This window comes from Tetrao urogallus, assembly GCF_951394365.1.
Source record: "Tetrao urogallus genome assembly, chromosome: 2".
NCBI classification, from domain to species: domain Eukaryota; kingdom Metazoa; phylum Chordata; class Aves; order Galliformes; family Phasianidae; genus Tetrao; species Tetrao urogallus.
Window position 1 is genome coordinate 40,937,812 of NC_136814.1, and position 16,881 is coordinate 40,954,692.

The window sequence follows — 16,881 nt, forward strand, 5'->3', positions numbered from 1 at the left end:
TGGCACCAAGAGAACTGTGCAGTCTTTTAATACTGGGGTCAAAATATGTATCTCAAGAAATTGATTTTTTATAGGAACTCCAAATGTGTAGATTTTTTTTCATAATCCCAACTGAAAAACACATTTAGTGAACAAAATCATAGATATAAATCCTGCACAGCTTACAGACATAATGAACTGGGCTTATAAACACGTGAGACACAGATGTGGCTCAGTTTGCCTTGACTTTTTAATCATAAAACAAGAACGAAGGAAAAAGAAGCACATCAGACAAAGGATGAAGTCAGCATTCTGTCAAGGAAAGTGGATAGTTGGAACAGAGAACATGAATTTAAACAGTTCATTACAGTTGGCATTTTAGTGTTTGTGAAGAAAATAAACTTAGTCCATCTTGCGAATAGGAGAACATGGGAATTTCATGAAAAAAATAGAGTTAAAAAAAAAAAGAAATCCGGAAACTAAAGTAATTTCTTTTTACCTGGCACTGGCTTTCTTTGATTCAGTAGGAACCAGACTAAGTTAAATCAGAGAAAAACAATTCCCTTCAAAATATGACACTGCATTTGTATATCAAATATCAATTATTTTTATCCATGACTCTGGTTCAAATCAATATAGCATTATCAATGACATTCAGAGCATGAACTCTCTGTAGGTGCTGTTTACATAGTTTAGATAACCTCAGCCTCTACAGCCCAGCTGATCTTCTAATTATACTGCACGAGCACATCCAAAAGCTTGGATTCCGCTAAATAATTGAGGAGGAAGAGAGATGTTTACCCAAAATTCATAGTTAGCTAAGTGTCTTGGCTTGTCAGGGGAAAAAAGAAAAAAATCATACTGTATACAGAATGCAGTCCTTTGAAATATATCCAGCATAAGACGCACCAACAGTATTTTTTCAGAAAGAACCTTCCTACTTTTCTAAGAGAAAAGATGTTGAGACTATTGTAAGGGCTGGAAAGTTAATTTTTCTCTCATGCTAGAATAAACTTCAGTTTCTTAATAGGTCTGCATGAGAAATCTGAAATGTAAGTATGCAAAGTTAGTACAAAGGGATGAAGAATGTGGCCCTAACAGCCATTTTGACCAGTACATGGTAAAACAGCACTTAATACCTCTGGGATGATTTGAAATCATTGATAAACGTGGATATCCCCAAGCTATATACCATATATGTAGTATGATGTCACCTGAGGATGTTGAGCTCACACAGCATAGCATGACTGTCCCCACCAAAAGAGGAATGTGTCACACGACATTTAGTGAAACAGTATAGGCAAATAATGTGCCTACAGGAAAAGTAGGCTGAAACAGTCCCTTTCTGGTAAGGGAATAGTTTAAAACCCTTACAGGTCTCACTGTCAGGAAAAGATACTACAATTTCATTCACCAGATCTTCCCCCTGGCCCAGATTCATGCCCAGGCAAGCTGATATCTGCCACGTTTGGAAGGAGTTGAAAAAACACATCTCAGCACAGGCTCTCCAGGGTCTGAAGTTTGAGCCACCGCACTCTGCAGTGGGGGAGCAGAAATGGAGGAATGCCCTCCATGTGGACTTCTGGAGAGCAGAAGGGATGACACTCGCGTTCCAACTCCCAGCAATACTCTCCAGGAAAAGCTGGTGTTCATGTGAGATACATAGACTGTAACAGAATTCTGGAAACCTCCTGACAGCCCTTGCCAATGAACCTCGTTTATTTCTTCCCTTCTGTAAAATAGAAGTCTATAAAAATTCTAATGAAAATATCAGAGTTCTCCACTTCATAACCAAGTCCTTTGTACAGACTTGCAGGCATACTGTTGTGGTTAACTACTGTCATTTATACTGCTTTAAATCCTGACTAATCAAACTGGATATGGTGAGATTACTGTCAATTCAAAGCAATGAATTAGAAGTAGATTCTGTTTGATTCATATTTGTATTACAGATTAAGTAAAATACAGTTTCTTTACAGCAAGTAACGGCCAAACATGCCAATAAACTGCTATTTACTAAGCCAATTACAAGCAATTTTCAAGAAGCTATCTTTATAATCATCTCGATGTTATGAACTAATGCTGGAGGTTTTTTAGCACTGTATTCATCTATTAATTTCTCTAATTTGTAATAAAATTGTACTTAACAAAGCAAAAAATTCTGAGAACAAAATTATTGATTTCTTAAAGTCAACTTGAATGATGCTAAAGAAAATCCTAATTTGTTTATCTGAAGTGTGTCAGAACTGTAAATAATAGCAGAAATAGCATGCAGCTTACAGAACTTTCAAAATACATGAGAAGATTCTTCACTGAGACAACACCAACCTAAGTCTAAGTAGAGCCATTTCATAGGAGGGTGAGTTGAGATGCATGGGACAATCTGTGTGCATACACATGAAGATATTAGTATAGATATAGATTTAAATTTAGCACTATATGTACTATCATATAGAGGGTTTTAACCTGCATAAATCAGAATCACATTACTGCTGAAATTGCTGTGGTGAAATTGCAAGCACATATCACCCAAAGAAATGCCAGTGAAAACATTACACCCCAATGTGTCTTCACAAATGGTGTACAAACCACATGTGTTTGGGGAAAAGGGAAAAAAAATCCAGAACTCTCTTGCATAAATCTCTTAGAGAGCTTTAGAACATTTTATTAGCAATACTTTTCTATCCTTCCAGCTCTTTCTCTGGTACTGTGAATTTGCCTGTGCAGAGCTGAGTGGGAGAAAAAAAAAATCCAACTAATAAAATACCTCTCTAATTAACTCAAAATTGACTTTCTTTATTCAAATGGATCAAGTACCAGATATTCTGAAAAATTTCCAAGGGTGGAAACACGTGCTGCATATCTTAATGGAGCGCCAGGAATCTTCTCTTTACAGTGGTTCAAAGACCTTATTTCATGACTATTTAAAGGTAACCTCTCTAAACTTAAATTGTGGGGATGGAAATCTCCACCATACATGGAATAGTAACTCCTTTTAGCCACTGGTTATTTTTTAAGTGCACACATATACACACACATACGTAACTAATGGAGCTTTCTAGGATGATTTCCTGCTTCAAATGTTGAAAATCAGAGACACATAAGAATAATGGCAGAAGGTGAGATTGTATAGTGAATATCAAAAGCAATTTGTCACTTAAATTCAAAATGTAGCATATTTTTTTCACCACAATTCAGATAACATATAATACAGGTAAATATACAATTGACCAATCAATAACTATACCTATATGTTGCTTACTTCTTCAGTTAGCTAATTTTTTCAGATTTCAGGTTGCATTTTCTGTGACTAATTCTGCCAACATCTAGTAAACATTTTCTCTTACTAACTGTGGATAAGTACAGAACCTACAAACTCTTTTCTTATTGGTACTTCTCCCTGTTTCAAAGTTCACAGCATAGAAGGTTCTATAGCGATGAATAAATCATAAATAAAATGTTGATGAATATTCACTCTGATTTTTAAATCAGTTTCATTTGATAACCTTTGCTTTGCATTTGTTTTGCTGCTTTCCAAAACCAATTTCAAGTTGCATCTCTAACCTGCAAATTTATGTACTTGAAATTCAGATCTGTAAGGGTGGATTCTGTAAATGGTACCGGATTCTGTAAATGGTACCGTAACTGAAAGACGCTAACTTTCCACTGGCTTTGAGAGCCTGCATCTCATTTAGCAATCAAGAGACTATACAGAATGCAGAATACCAAGGGTTATGGAACCAACATAAACCTTCATCCTACAAACTCTTATGCCTAGGCTTAACTTTATAACCACATGTAAAGGTTCCTTTGATTTTAACAGGACTAATCACAACAAGAATGTAAGTGTTTGCAGGACCAGGGTTCAGGAGGTCATGAATTGTACTTTAGGAATATTTACAGTAAATTGCTTGTAGATGACTTACAGAGCTAGAGTTTTTACTAGAAGACTTTTCTAGATAGCAAACAAATTCTAGAACTTCACAAGCTTAAAGGACAATATTCATGAATACTTTATTTCCCCAGATTATTCATGGCTTTCTGCCAAATGCCAACACCAGGAATCTATGAACAGTAGCACTCCTGCTGAGCTATAGAGAAGCAAATTTCCAAATCTTGTGAAGCTTTCTGAACCCTTTGAAAGAATTCCCAGATGTTTTTATGGAGTAAGTTTATTTTCTCCTCAGGGGCTCTCAGTTGCAGGAGCCTAGAAGTTGTACTGAACACAAGGGATAACATTATATATTTGAAACCAGTGAGAGTCTTGTATACACTTTATTCTTTGTGAACAATAGTATTTGTTATACATCTCTTCACTGAGTCCAAAGAAATGTATTCTGCCTAAATACCTGATGCAAAAAGGGATCTGGTTGAAAGCCAGCTGGCTTAAGCTCAGCCAGCATGAAACAGAGGTGACACATGTTGGCAGACTGAAGCACTTTGAGGAACTTTCTGGCAGGAACTTTCTCTCCCTCTTCAACTGATGGCATTTGTCCATCCATTGTCCAAGTGGCTCCGCAATCAACTACACTGTAAAATTTCCAAGGATCATCTTGTTGCTCCTTGTCTGTACAGTGCCCAGAACACTGGGATCCCAGACTACACAAAGAGTCCCTATAAAATAGTGTGATACAGATAAATAGCCACTCTAAGCATGCAGACTTCCCAAGCTCTTGTCTGTTCCCACATTCTTCATATTAGTGGCAGGTATGCCACCTTTTATCTGTGTCTGTTTCATGACGTGCAGCACTTACTAAGATACAACATGTAGAGTCAATTATGCCGTTGTTTCTGCATGACTTGGAGAACATAACTTTTGGACATCAGCTGGAAACTCTACCTTAAGCCTGATTTACTTTCTAAAATAAAGCCATCCTTAGTAAGAATACACAACACTTACACTGTCCCTTGTGCTCGGGACCAGTCCCCCTATCAAGAGAGCTCAGGATGTGAGTTACCATTTACAAATTCATGTCTAGTCTATGCCACAGGAACTAAGAGTGCTTGTTCTCAGTGGTCCATTGTGATACTTCAGATAGTTTCAGAGACATCTATCAAGGGGACAGGATAACAACAACAGACTATTTCTGGACCAGTGAGTTAGTAAGTAGTCTTCTTCTATTACTACTATGGTCTATAAATAATCTCCATCAGATTGCATGCAGCTTACAGAGTTATCCTGAGTTATCAATAAACTTTGGAATTGATAGATATTCATGTACTGTTTTATTGTATAGTCTGTCACTGATCTTCCCAGGCAAGTCATGCTAGTATCTAGAAAATATGAACACTGAAAACACTCTTGGTCAGAATCAGCTTTCTCCACAAAAGCAAGTGAACAGAAATATTCATGCAGCAGGCTAGAATCTAAATATTTTCCTTAGAAAATATACATACTGATGTGAGATCAGAGTGTGAACAGTTTTGACTTCATCTTGCGCATTTTCCTTGTCACGCAAGATGAGCTCATTTGCCTGACACTTTCAGTCGTTACTCAGCAGCCAAAACTGAGGTCATTTCTGTATTATACATTAAATTACACAGAATGTTATGAATTGGGAAGCCTTGTAATGACTTGATATTTCACAAGCCCTAACCTCATAATTCTGCCTGGATTGCAAAAAGTCATTGTTTGATACAAAACACAGAATTACTAGGGTGGTTTATTATCAATAGAGAGTATTTGCAAAGTTTTTGAGAACTGAAAATCCCATCAAACACACTGGGAATAAAATGCTCATTTTGTTTCAAAACTGGAATACTTTTCCAAGTGACTAAATGTGAGGAATAAATGGCTAATGTTTGCTGGCCCTTCTTGAAAATATAGCTGCAGTTATACATGCATTCAGAAATGAAAATATTTATTTCTCCCTGCTACAGATTAAGCATGAGGTTATTTCTGCCAGGTAATCAAGGAGGACTTGTATCCAAATATGAAAACAAAACAGTGCAAGATATCCATTTTGCAGGGAATGGCCTTACAAATCAATGGCATGTTTTTATTCAGTATATACTCTATCAGATGAAAAAAGAGAAGGCCCATACCATGCTTCTTAAAGGAAATAAAGTCTTATTATGTGACTGTGATGATAGGGCTCAGGAGTCATCTTTCATTATGATTACAGTCCTGGCAGACTAAAAGGTTTTTGCCTTTTCCATTCAGTGTTTTCCTGCTATCTCTCAGATTGCAAGATGATAAGGATTACAGACATTGTGGTAGAAAACACTGAGATTATAATACATCAATCTTTCTCTCTTCCTGTGTTATTGTTTTTTCCTACTTTTCACTCCAAAACAGCAATCTAGTTGCCCCTAATTTTAATGAGATACTTCTCCCATGTCTTCACTCTACCAGAAATTATGTATTTTTTTTAAATGCATTTCTTGAAGCTTAGCAGCATTCAGAAGACAGTGTCAAAGTTTGTTCAGTCACAGCAAATATTTTAATCCCTTTCAGGTATGATCAAAGGTTCACTCTGCTTCTGTCAGGATTTTACACAGGGCACTGACAATACCTCTGTATCTATGGTCATGTATTTACAAGCAGCTGTTTTAAAAGGGTCTGAGGGTTTTCATTCTAAATTACAGACTTCATCTAAAAGACAAGAACTTGAGTTGATCCATATTTTTTTCTGCATAGCCCTTGCTAAAAGAAATAGAGCTGCTTAATATACACTGTTTTGCACCCAGATATTAGACTTTAAGTGCTGCCTCAAAACATTTTGCAAAGCTGCATACTTTTAAGCACCTGATCATTGACAAACAAACATCTCTTGGAGTACAGAATATTTATCCATGCAGAGCTGCTTAGAATTTGTCGTAAGGAAGCAGGACTAAGGAGTCTGCATGAAGTCCTAGTTTAAGGAGAATGAAATCCAAGACTTCATTAGACTAAATTTCAGTAGGGCATTAACCATTGCTCCCCCTCTCACAGCTCCATTAAGCACAGGCTATATATATGTACAAGTTTACATCCTCAATGGAAATAAACAAACACAGCATCATCACTATCAGTGTAACTTTTCAGATATGCACCTGGATTTAGGGAAGGCATTTCTAGGGGAAAGCATTCTCTCAAATATTATTTTCCCCAGTAGACAATAATGACAATCAGAAGTTCATGTGGAGAATACTGGTGAAAAGGCAATGGCTGTACAACAGCTGGGTGACAGACTCCCAGGAGGGCAGCCAGATACAGAAAGAACACTGTCTCTGGACATGTGTCCCCTGGCAGTGTCCCATGTCAGGGACCTTCTCAGCTCACACCAAAGGCAAAATGGAGTGGCACAGAGCAGCACAGAAGACAAGGTCACTGCACTTAACAAGGGATTTGGCTGGAAAGGGAGGATAGCAACAAGTGAGGTGAGAAACAGAATTTGTGTTCCTTGGCATAGCCTCCAGCATTTTTTTAATGCTGAGAAGCAAATGAAGTCAGTGTTTGTTAGTCCTAATATAGCCCCTTAAAATAAACATTAAATTATAGGGTAATATTAAATACAGCTATGAATGAAATGCTATTGCTGAGCCAGTAGCATCACCTTTGATTAGCCAACTTTTCTTTTTTGCTAGTTGTGACACAGCTGTGTCTTTCACTGCTGCTGTGCTAGAGCTCAAATGCTTTCACTGTAATTTCTTTGGACAAACATGAACATAACGGGAAACTACAGCAGCTCTTGAGTTATGTGTTTGAGCCTTTTTTCCCCCAGTATTAGTATTTATTATTTTTTAGGTTGAGGGGAAGATATTCTTTTGTTAAGAAATAAATACAAATTTAGGCAAGAATAAAAAAAATGTAAAATACTGTAACTAGACCATTAGTAATTATAGACAGGAGGAGGAGATGTACAGAAGGGAGTGTGCAGGAAATAAATGTGATTTGCAGAGCCTTGAAAAATAACATACAGGCTTTCTTTCCTCTGTAGCAAAGCTGCCTACTGGAAGACTACATGATGTAATCATGTAGTCTGACAAAAGGGTAACAATATTGAAGCTACTAAAAAGCCCAAACAAACTGTTGTAGGTTAAAGAGACAGAGTCTTCAGTGTTCAGCTGTTCTGAAGCTATTGTACTGTTCCCTGGAAATACAGGGCTTACTGCTGCAGACCTCTGTTTTCATAAGAAGGTTTGACCAATAGATGCACGTGGTTGTTAAAAAACCCTGCCTTAGCCCAACATCCTCCCCAGGCCACCACTGCTCATTACTAAATAGCTGTGTTACAATGTGGGCATCCTTACTCAGCCAGTGCTTGCAACACCAGTCTGTGCTTTGTGTACCCTCCTCATCCCATCCAGCGAGTGCTCTGGTATTGCATGAAGCTTACTGCTGTACAGACATGCAGATTTCCTCTTTGACATCCACTTCTTTGCCCATTGTGCATCCTCCACAGCCATTGCTACAGGCTTCCAGCACAAGATAATGTAATGGACTTGGATACATGGAAAGAGCCCTTCACTTCTCACTAACCTGCATGAAATCAGTGGTATTGGAAAGACATCCAGACACTCAAGAAAGCAGACAGATGGAAAGTTGGGCTCCCTCCTGCAGCTCCACACCTTACTGAAGAGAGCTAGTGCTTTAGAAGGAGAAATAGTCATTGATCTCCTCCCCCAGCATTAAGGAGCTGAGGAGGAGCAAGCCTGGCCCTACAGCAGCCATCTCCACCTCAAAGTCAAGGCTCACCTCTCCTATCCTTGTTGCAGGTGTAGCTAAGCTGCAGGCAGACTCTTTTCTTTGTCCATGTAACATGGTTTCATGGTTCTGCCATTGCCACTGTGGACACATGCACCAGCTTTGCATTAACTACTTAGGGATCCAGCACTTAAGTGCATGTGCCTTCTCAGTAGAGAGCTTTTTTGGCAAGTGTCTCTTGGTAAATAAAGCCATACAGGGCTCGAGACAAGAGTAGCACACTCAGCCAAAACTGACAGAAACTTTAAATGTTTTTATTTTTACTTATAGACTTCAGAAGAGGCAACTTAGAGTTTTAATACTCAAAACAGAAATGGATACTTTCAATATTAGCTCATCCAGCCAAAAAGCTGGTTACAGAATAAAAATGGAATCCCTTTAAATCACAGGTCAGTGGAGAATGCTACATGCCAACAGACTTAACAATATGAAACTCATGGGAAGGTAGGTGTACATACATAATCTGTTTTATGATCAGAAAAACTCAATTAGTTAATTGATACTTTTAAAAGCAAGCAAATTTTTAGTCATTGACGCATTCAAGAATGTGTGGTAAGTCATTTTATCCTTGGTGTCAGTGCTGGTGCTACCTCCAAAGAGGAAGCAGAAGGCAGTCTGAAACTACAGTAAAAAAGATAGGTAGGCTGGTGCTGAGAAACCGCCTAAGGTTCTGGTGATCAGAGATAGAGCAGCTGTAACAGTATAGTAGAACATACCTGTAGAGGAAAAACAGTTAAGTCTCTATTGCTCTCTTTCTTTAAAGGCTGCCGTTGAAGTAAGTCACTTTATATGATGGCTGTTTGGCTGCAGGTCTTGCATCACTGTGGTTTGGACATTTCCAATTATTTCTCTTTAACTTTGGAAAAAAGAAGATGTGGTGCCAACATGCAAAAGCAAACTGTAGTTATCCACACACAAATCACCCATAACTTAAATCATGAGGTTTGCTCCACAAAGTATAAACTGTTCAAGTCAGTGCTGAATATCCCGTCTGAACAGAAAATGAAGCCGTTGCAACAGGAAGAAAAGCAAGCAGTTAGAATAATTGCCTTTCTCTTAAGTAAAACCCAACTGCAAAATAAATGATAGGAGTTATATCAGGAGCTCTCATGCATGACTCTGGGAGAAAATACAAGCTGCTTGAATGCCAAAGTTAAACTAACTTATGAAGATCTATAGAAGAGAATAACAATTGAGAACTGAGTCACGAGAAGGCACTGAAACAAGAAAACACCCTAAATTCAAATGAAATGTAAAGTTTTAAGGGATTTTTCTTTTTTATAAATTGACTGATTGTGCAAGAGATGTGCATCAGGAAATCTAAATAAGTAAAATGCAAAGATTCATAGCATGCCTTCAACTGTATACCAGCATAGTACAAATACAGTGATCATCCTCAGCCCCGGATGTAAACCTGTTTTTTCAGCTTTGGGTTGCAAGCAGGAAGAGCAATGATCCATACTCTTTGTTCAAGCTGAGACTTCAAAATCTGTCTCATAGAGGCTAAGCAAACATGGCCATTTTGCTAAATTTTATCCTTTTTGTGTCACTGAATAAATCCAAACTACTGAAAATGGAAACCTTTCACACATTTAGTTCAGAGCTTTTACGCCCCCCAAATACTCATCTTTTTAGATAAATGCTCTACAATCAAAAAATATAATGAGAATCATATTTAGTGAGACCTCTTGGAGATCACCGAGAGTGCAGGAAAGATGAAGTAAAACTGAAATACTGATCTTATTTCACAAGTAGAAATCTGCAGAAACTTCAGTGCAAGTGCTGCATCTTACTGGATTCCGTCTGAATTAATTGAAAACTGCTTCTCAGGAAAAGAAAACGTTTAGTGGTAAAGAATGCTATTATTTTGAGAAGTGTCCCTTTTTCAAAAAGGAACACTTTCAGGACTTTCAGTATATGGGCTTACTGAGTCTGTATATTCACCCAAGTCAGTAGATAGTATTACACTTCAATTTTACAGTTTCCCCTCCCAAATTATGCCTTTGTATGAGAGGAAGTATCACAACCATAGGAACTTTAAAATACAAGCTCTCCAAAAAAAAAGAAAAAAAAAAAGAAAAAAAAAAAGAAAAAAAAAAAGAAAAAAAAAAAGAAGAAATTTAAACAAACTGAAATGAAAGATAAACAAAAATTAATGGTCTGACATAAAACCACAAAACCATAGAAACCCAGTTAAGTCTGAAAAACCAGCTTGACACTGTGTCCCTCTCTCAAGCTATCATGTCTTTCACTCATTTGGATTTCTTAATTTTTGGCTAACAAACAGATAATTGTACTTATAATTAAAGAAAGTTGTGCTGGCAAAATCACATTCCCCATAATACTCCTCACATTCTTGATACAGGGGAAAAATAAAAATGAAAAACAAAAATTCTCAGGTCGAGTAACAATACAAAAGCCTTGAACTATACAAAAGATTATCCAAAGTTTCTCTGGCCCTCACACACAGTGGAGTTTGAAACAGATCCTTCTTGCATTTGATGTGTACTCTTTCAATAAGAAAAAGAAGTGCCCTTGAGGCAAAATAGCTGAGTGGTCTGGCGCTGTCCCAGTATGCTATCATGTCTTGCTCTCTTACATATACAAGTCCCTTTCTTCCAGGTTGCTGAGAACACGCACACCCCAGGGACATCCCAGAACAATCCACTGGAGTTTAAGGAAAAAAAAAATTAAGAAAAAATTAAAGTGTTATTTCATCTTTATCTCATTTTTTTCTAGTTCTTGTGCTTGTATACCTTTTAATAACATATTTAATATACAAGTAAAGGAGTATAATCTATGAATATAAATAATCTATACAATTAATTTAAATATAAGGAATATTATATATTTTATGATATATATAATATTTATACAATATAAAAATAAATATACATCTATTGAAAGCGTACACTCAAAACTGTTTTTGAGTGGGGGCAAACAAAATTTGGAGACTACTGATCTAAGGTCCCTCTATGAGGGCTTGGAAGATTTGAGAATTGCACTTCTTACTACCTAGGTGACCTCACAAATCTCTCTTTGGTCTCTTTGGAACTGTCTTCTGCAAAGCCTGGTTACAGTCAGGAGTGGTGCTGATCAGCTGTGGAGCCTACACCATCCTGAGATACAGGCAGTTATGAGCATAGTCTCAAAGATTCGAGACTTCCCTGCTGGATACAGACAGATACATCCATATGCTTACATGAGGTCCTTATCAGCTAGTGAAGAAATCTCTGAAGTATGTTATGTATGTAACATATACTGTATTACACTTTTGCCTAATTTTGTTGTGCACTTTTCTAATTTGAGACAAACTTCATTTTGGAATAAGCAGCCTACACGGAATTTATGTGCCCACTGAATCCCAGGGAACCTGCAAAGTTTGACAGACTGACTAGATTAGGAAATGTATTATTAAGAATTTTGAAATAAATGCAACATGAAATATAACTCCCAATATATGCAATCCCCTTCTGTGCCCTAGGAGCAACCAACCCATGCACATAGGAAAGTCTCACAGGCAGTTTTACATGAAATTTATAACAGGATTTTCCTTATTTTCTGGCAATGCCCAATGTCTTCTCTCCAGCAAGTGCATCACATTACTAAATTCAGTAGAGAAATTAAATACCAGATGATCTAAAGTAAATTTTTAAAATATTTTAAAATATTTTTTTGATTTTTTTTCTCTGAAAAAATTATCAGCCTCACATAGTCAATAAACTGATGCTTCTCTGAGATTGTTCTCACCTATTGAAAGCTATATAATACATACAATTCTTTCACCCATAGACCCAGACTAAAGATACAGATCCAGGAACTAATATTTCCTGACCTGTTACTAATTATTCCTGACCAATGATTAATGACATTGTGAAAGACACAGTGGCACCTATACCTCATTCAGTCATCCTAGAGGGTTAGCTTTAACTAGCCTTCATGCTATACGCTTTTAAATATTTGCAACTGGTTTGTGCAGAAAACTCAATTTCATTTTAACATACCAGTTATCCAAAAGTCTGAAATAAAGCATTCAAGGCCCTACAGAAGACTGTGCCAGTTCATCACTGGGCTTCCATTTTACTGTATAACATGGTGGTGAACAAAAGGTCAAAATAGGAATGTTTGAAAACTCTCTCTGTGAGAAAGGGAAAAAATCTGCTTTCCCTCGTTTGCGACATTCACTGGACTCCTTTTTGGGTTCATTTTCATTATCTCAGAATAACTGGTTTCTAAGCAGGACCAAAACCACAAGTAACCTCAGAAAAATGCTTTGGCCTTAAAAAAAAAAAAAAAAAAAAAAAAAAGACTAGAAATCTTATGGGAAGAATTATTATAATATAACCCCCAGTCCAATCGAACAGATACAGGTGGCTTGGATCATTCTTAAAAACATTAGATTAGCCTTCAATGTCAGATGCTTTATATTATGTTACCCTCGGGATGTGAGGATATACTCTTAGCACAGTTTAAATCAGTGGGAATTTTGCCATGGACTATAATGGGCCCTTACTTTCTACAATTTTGCCTTAACAAGATATCAGTGTTTGCCAAAAACTGCATTGTGATTTATTGCAAATCATTGCTAAAAATATTTGGCTTAACATGTAGTAAGTTTGAGTTTTCAGGTGGTATAAATCAGTGTAGCTACAGAACTATGCCAATTTAATCCACCTGAGGATGTACCACTGGATCTTATCCTATTTATGATCATCCATAGTAATAAAATAATTGTTTCAAAATCTTCCTAGTTTTACACAGCAGGCAGTTATAGTGGTTTCACCTATGGCTACTGCATTTTTGTGGGTATAAGCTGCAAATCAAGCATCAAGCAAAATCATCCTTTCAAAAACATTATAATCTCTTGAAAGTCGGGGCAGATTACCTACTTGTTTTTATTCAATCCTGGCACCACTCAGCAATCAGGTGTTGTACTTCAGACAACTCAAATGGAAACATGCCTTTACAGTGCTGCTTACAGTAGAAAAACTTCAAGAAACAGTAGTCCATTTCTACTGAAAAGTGGACTTGCATTAACTGAATGGCTTTACCTGTTACTGGTTAAGGCTGAATCTCATTTGTGCAAGATCCTCTTTCCACTAATACAAACTCAATTCATTTTTACTTAATCTAGTGTTTGCATTTTGGTGATGGTAAGAGAGAAGTTTTTCAAGTGAGTGATTATCTCTTGAGTATTTATTAGAATAGCCATGAGAGAAAAGAGAAAACCTTAAAAGAGAGAAAGAACAATAAACACCTCTAACACAGTTGTAACTGTGAAGCAAACTACTCCATCCATTGCTTTTAAATGTATGCACTTCATGCCACAGAGTAGAAGAAGGAGGTTTTTCTAGCTAGCTCATAACTGTTCGTGAAATCTTAGGAAATTTTGGTATTTGTCTTATTTTAAAACAACATAAAGCATTTAAAAGCCAAAGATAATTTGTGGGTAAGCAACATGAACTTGGGAGAGCAAATCTGTGTCATATATAATATAACGATATTATGAGCTCACATTGCTGCAGAGGTTTGCTAGACTAAAACTCAAGTAGCACAAAATACCGTAAGTGGTAAGAAAAAAATCAAAAGACCATTGCCCAACTTAATGAAATGATCGGGAAGGAGCTTACAGCATGGAAAATTCTTGTTAATTGTTTCACTGGTAAAGTATCCCAACTTGGATAAATCTTTATTACTGCACTGCATAAAAGCACTACCGGTTTGCATAAGAAAGAGAAGTGTGAAAACTGGATGCTCCTCATCATGGCTCTTAGAAACCAGCTGTCAAATGCTTTTTCAGGCTTTTTGTTTTTGGGAACAGGCAGAAGTGACCCATAAGCAATATCTTTTGCAGAACTAAGTGCCAAATTTATTTCTTGACTTTTCACTCTCTTATTGAGTTATCCTCCCTTTTGAGTGTATGTTTTTCTCACTCAGAAAAATACACAAATGAACTCAAGTAATTATATAAGCCTGCAACTATGCAAGTGCTGTTTTGATAGAAATTGTTGGAGATGAACAGAGTACATGTGAGCATAGGCCTGATCTAATTTCCACAGAAATTAGTGGCCAGCTTTCCATGGACTGTAAAATATGTCCCAAATTATCCCTGAACTACCTGCTAACTTCCTTTAAATTAAAGCAGCAGTAAATAACTTCAGTAAGCAAGTACTGTCTGATGAAATGATGGATAAACATAATAAATCTGACTGTCACCAGAGCTGTATTTACCACTAAACTTTACATATATGGAGATTTATGTGGCACATATGGCTCTTGCTGAACTGTGAAGAGCTAAACAGCAAAACTGCAAGCCAAGCATGTTCAACCCCTTTTTTTTTTTTTGCATAGGAAACCAAAAGGACACAACTTGCAAAGAGCAGTGAAAGTCAAGCTGCAAAATTAAATTTTAGCATAAATCAGTTTTTCATCTCTTAGTGTATCTGTTCAGTATCTTATGTGATAAAAGACAATGCAGTGTACCTCAATCATGTTAGCCTCTCTCCTACTATTTCTCTCATAAATTGACCATAGACCACCTGAAACCTAACCAGAGTTTCTGCCCCATTACTAGTGCTTAGAAGACTGCTGTCTGACTGCTCTAACAGCTGGAAAATGCTTTACAGTTTCCAGGCAAAATGTGTTCAGGGTAGTTTGTTTTTGTACCAAAGCTGCTCCTGAGGAAAACTATTCTGCTTCTCTTCCTTATGGTCTCAGAGGAACAGTATCTCCTCTGGCTCTTATCTTGTTTGTCTAAGTGAAGCAAATACTAGTTACTTTCTCTTTTCCATGATTTAAAGTGCTGTACCTAGATAGCTTATTTCTCCTGTGCGCATCTATTTTCCCTGAACATGGATGACGAGAATAACACCCGTGGTTCTGGAAAAATTAAGAAAAAAATAGGTCCATCTAAAATTGCATGAATGTTTCCTTGTCTGTCTCGAATGTGTGTTCCTGTCTTTATGTCCCATCATACCCAGACAGGTATGTTTTGGGGTTACACTTACTTCTTCTACATCCATTGTAATTGTACAGCATTTGTTTCATGACAGAGCATTAATGTCTGCTTCATTCAAGACAACTTTCAACACTGATGGACATGTTTAATTCAGAATTATTATGTAGACATTTCTCTCGGTGATAAACTTAAATATTTCTCATGACACAGAAAACCTGCTCAAATCATTTGCTTGTTTCTGATTCTTTACTACAGATGGCAGTGATTCATAATTTCCCCATTGCATGGGCATTATCACTAAAATGGGCTGTACCTTGTTATTTACATGCCTTAAAAGACCAATTCAAAAATAAAGCAAATCTGACTGCTATGTAGCTCAGCAACCCAGAAATATGATCTCTCAGACTCTTATAAAAAGTTGGGGGGGGAAATCAAAAATCTGATAAGCACCAAAGTTTGTTCCAACACCCTAGAAGATTTAATATTTTTCTAAGGTAAACTGAAGTCTTGGAAAACAGTAAGTCGATACATTTTTTACACTGATCTGAAGATAGAGACCAATTTACCAAGGATATTGATCACTTCTTGGTATGGTAAAAGTAAGAAATAATGCCAGTTTCAGTAACAGCATCATAACCACTGAAAAAATGTGCCTTGCTTTCTTTGACATCTTAAGATCCATATCTATACACACTGTTTCAAAACCAAATGCTTCATTTAGTTGCAAATCAATGCATGAATTTCTAAGAGATATACTGTTTAGATATGAGGTAATGAATTGCTTTCTAAGTTATTGCAGTGACAAATCAAAGAACTGGAATGCATGATGCCATGTTTATCTGTTTGACTGACCTTGAAGCTGTCGTCCTTTGTACAAATCCTTTGTTTTGGTTTGGTGAGCTCTGGCACTGTTATCACATTTAGGTTGTTCATACCTAAAGAACAAACATGAAGAAAATAAAACAGCCAAGTTTAACTTAATTTACAAATAATTTCCAATACTATATTCCAAATTAAACTTGTACCTTCTTTTGTTCAGGGAAAAAAATGGTTTCTCATTCAGAAGAGGCAATGCAAATTTTTCTGCTTATTTTCCACTTACTTAAGAGAATCTGAATAATTATTATTTATTTCAAACAGATTGTTCTACAGGGAGGAGAAAACTGTGGAGAACTGCTATAAAAAAATCCATAATAAAAAATATAGTTTAAAAAATATTTTAAAAGTGAGGTTCTCCTCAAGCCTGCCAGATCAA

The 16,881-nt window shown here is 36.7% G+C and overlaps 1 protein-coding gene across 1 annotated transcript in view; it reads right to left on the reverse strand.

The window, feature by feature from the left end:
- SMOC2 (SPARC related modular calcium binding 2) overlaps window positions 1–16,881 on the reverse strand; it is a gene marked incomplete at both ends in the record, with an annotated part of 130,648 nt that overhangs the window by 16,754 nt on the left and 97,013 nt on the right. The window contains one exon of the mRNA XM_079550602.1: window positions 16,479–16,561. Within this exon, the coding sequence (XP_079406728.1) occupies window positions 16,479–16,561 (83 nt within the window). The remainder of the gene's footprint in view (window positions 1–16,478; window positions 16,562–16,881) is intronic.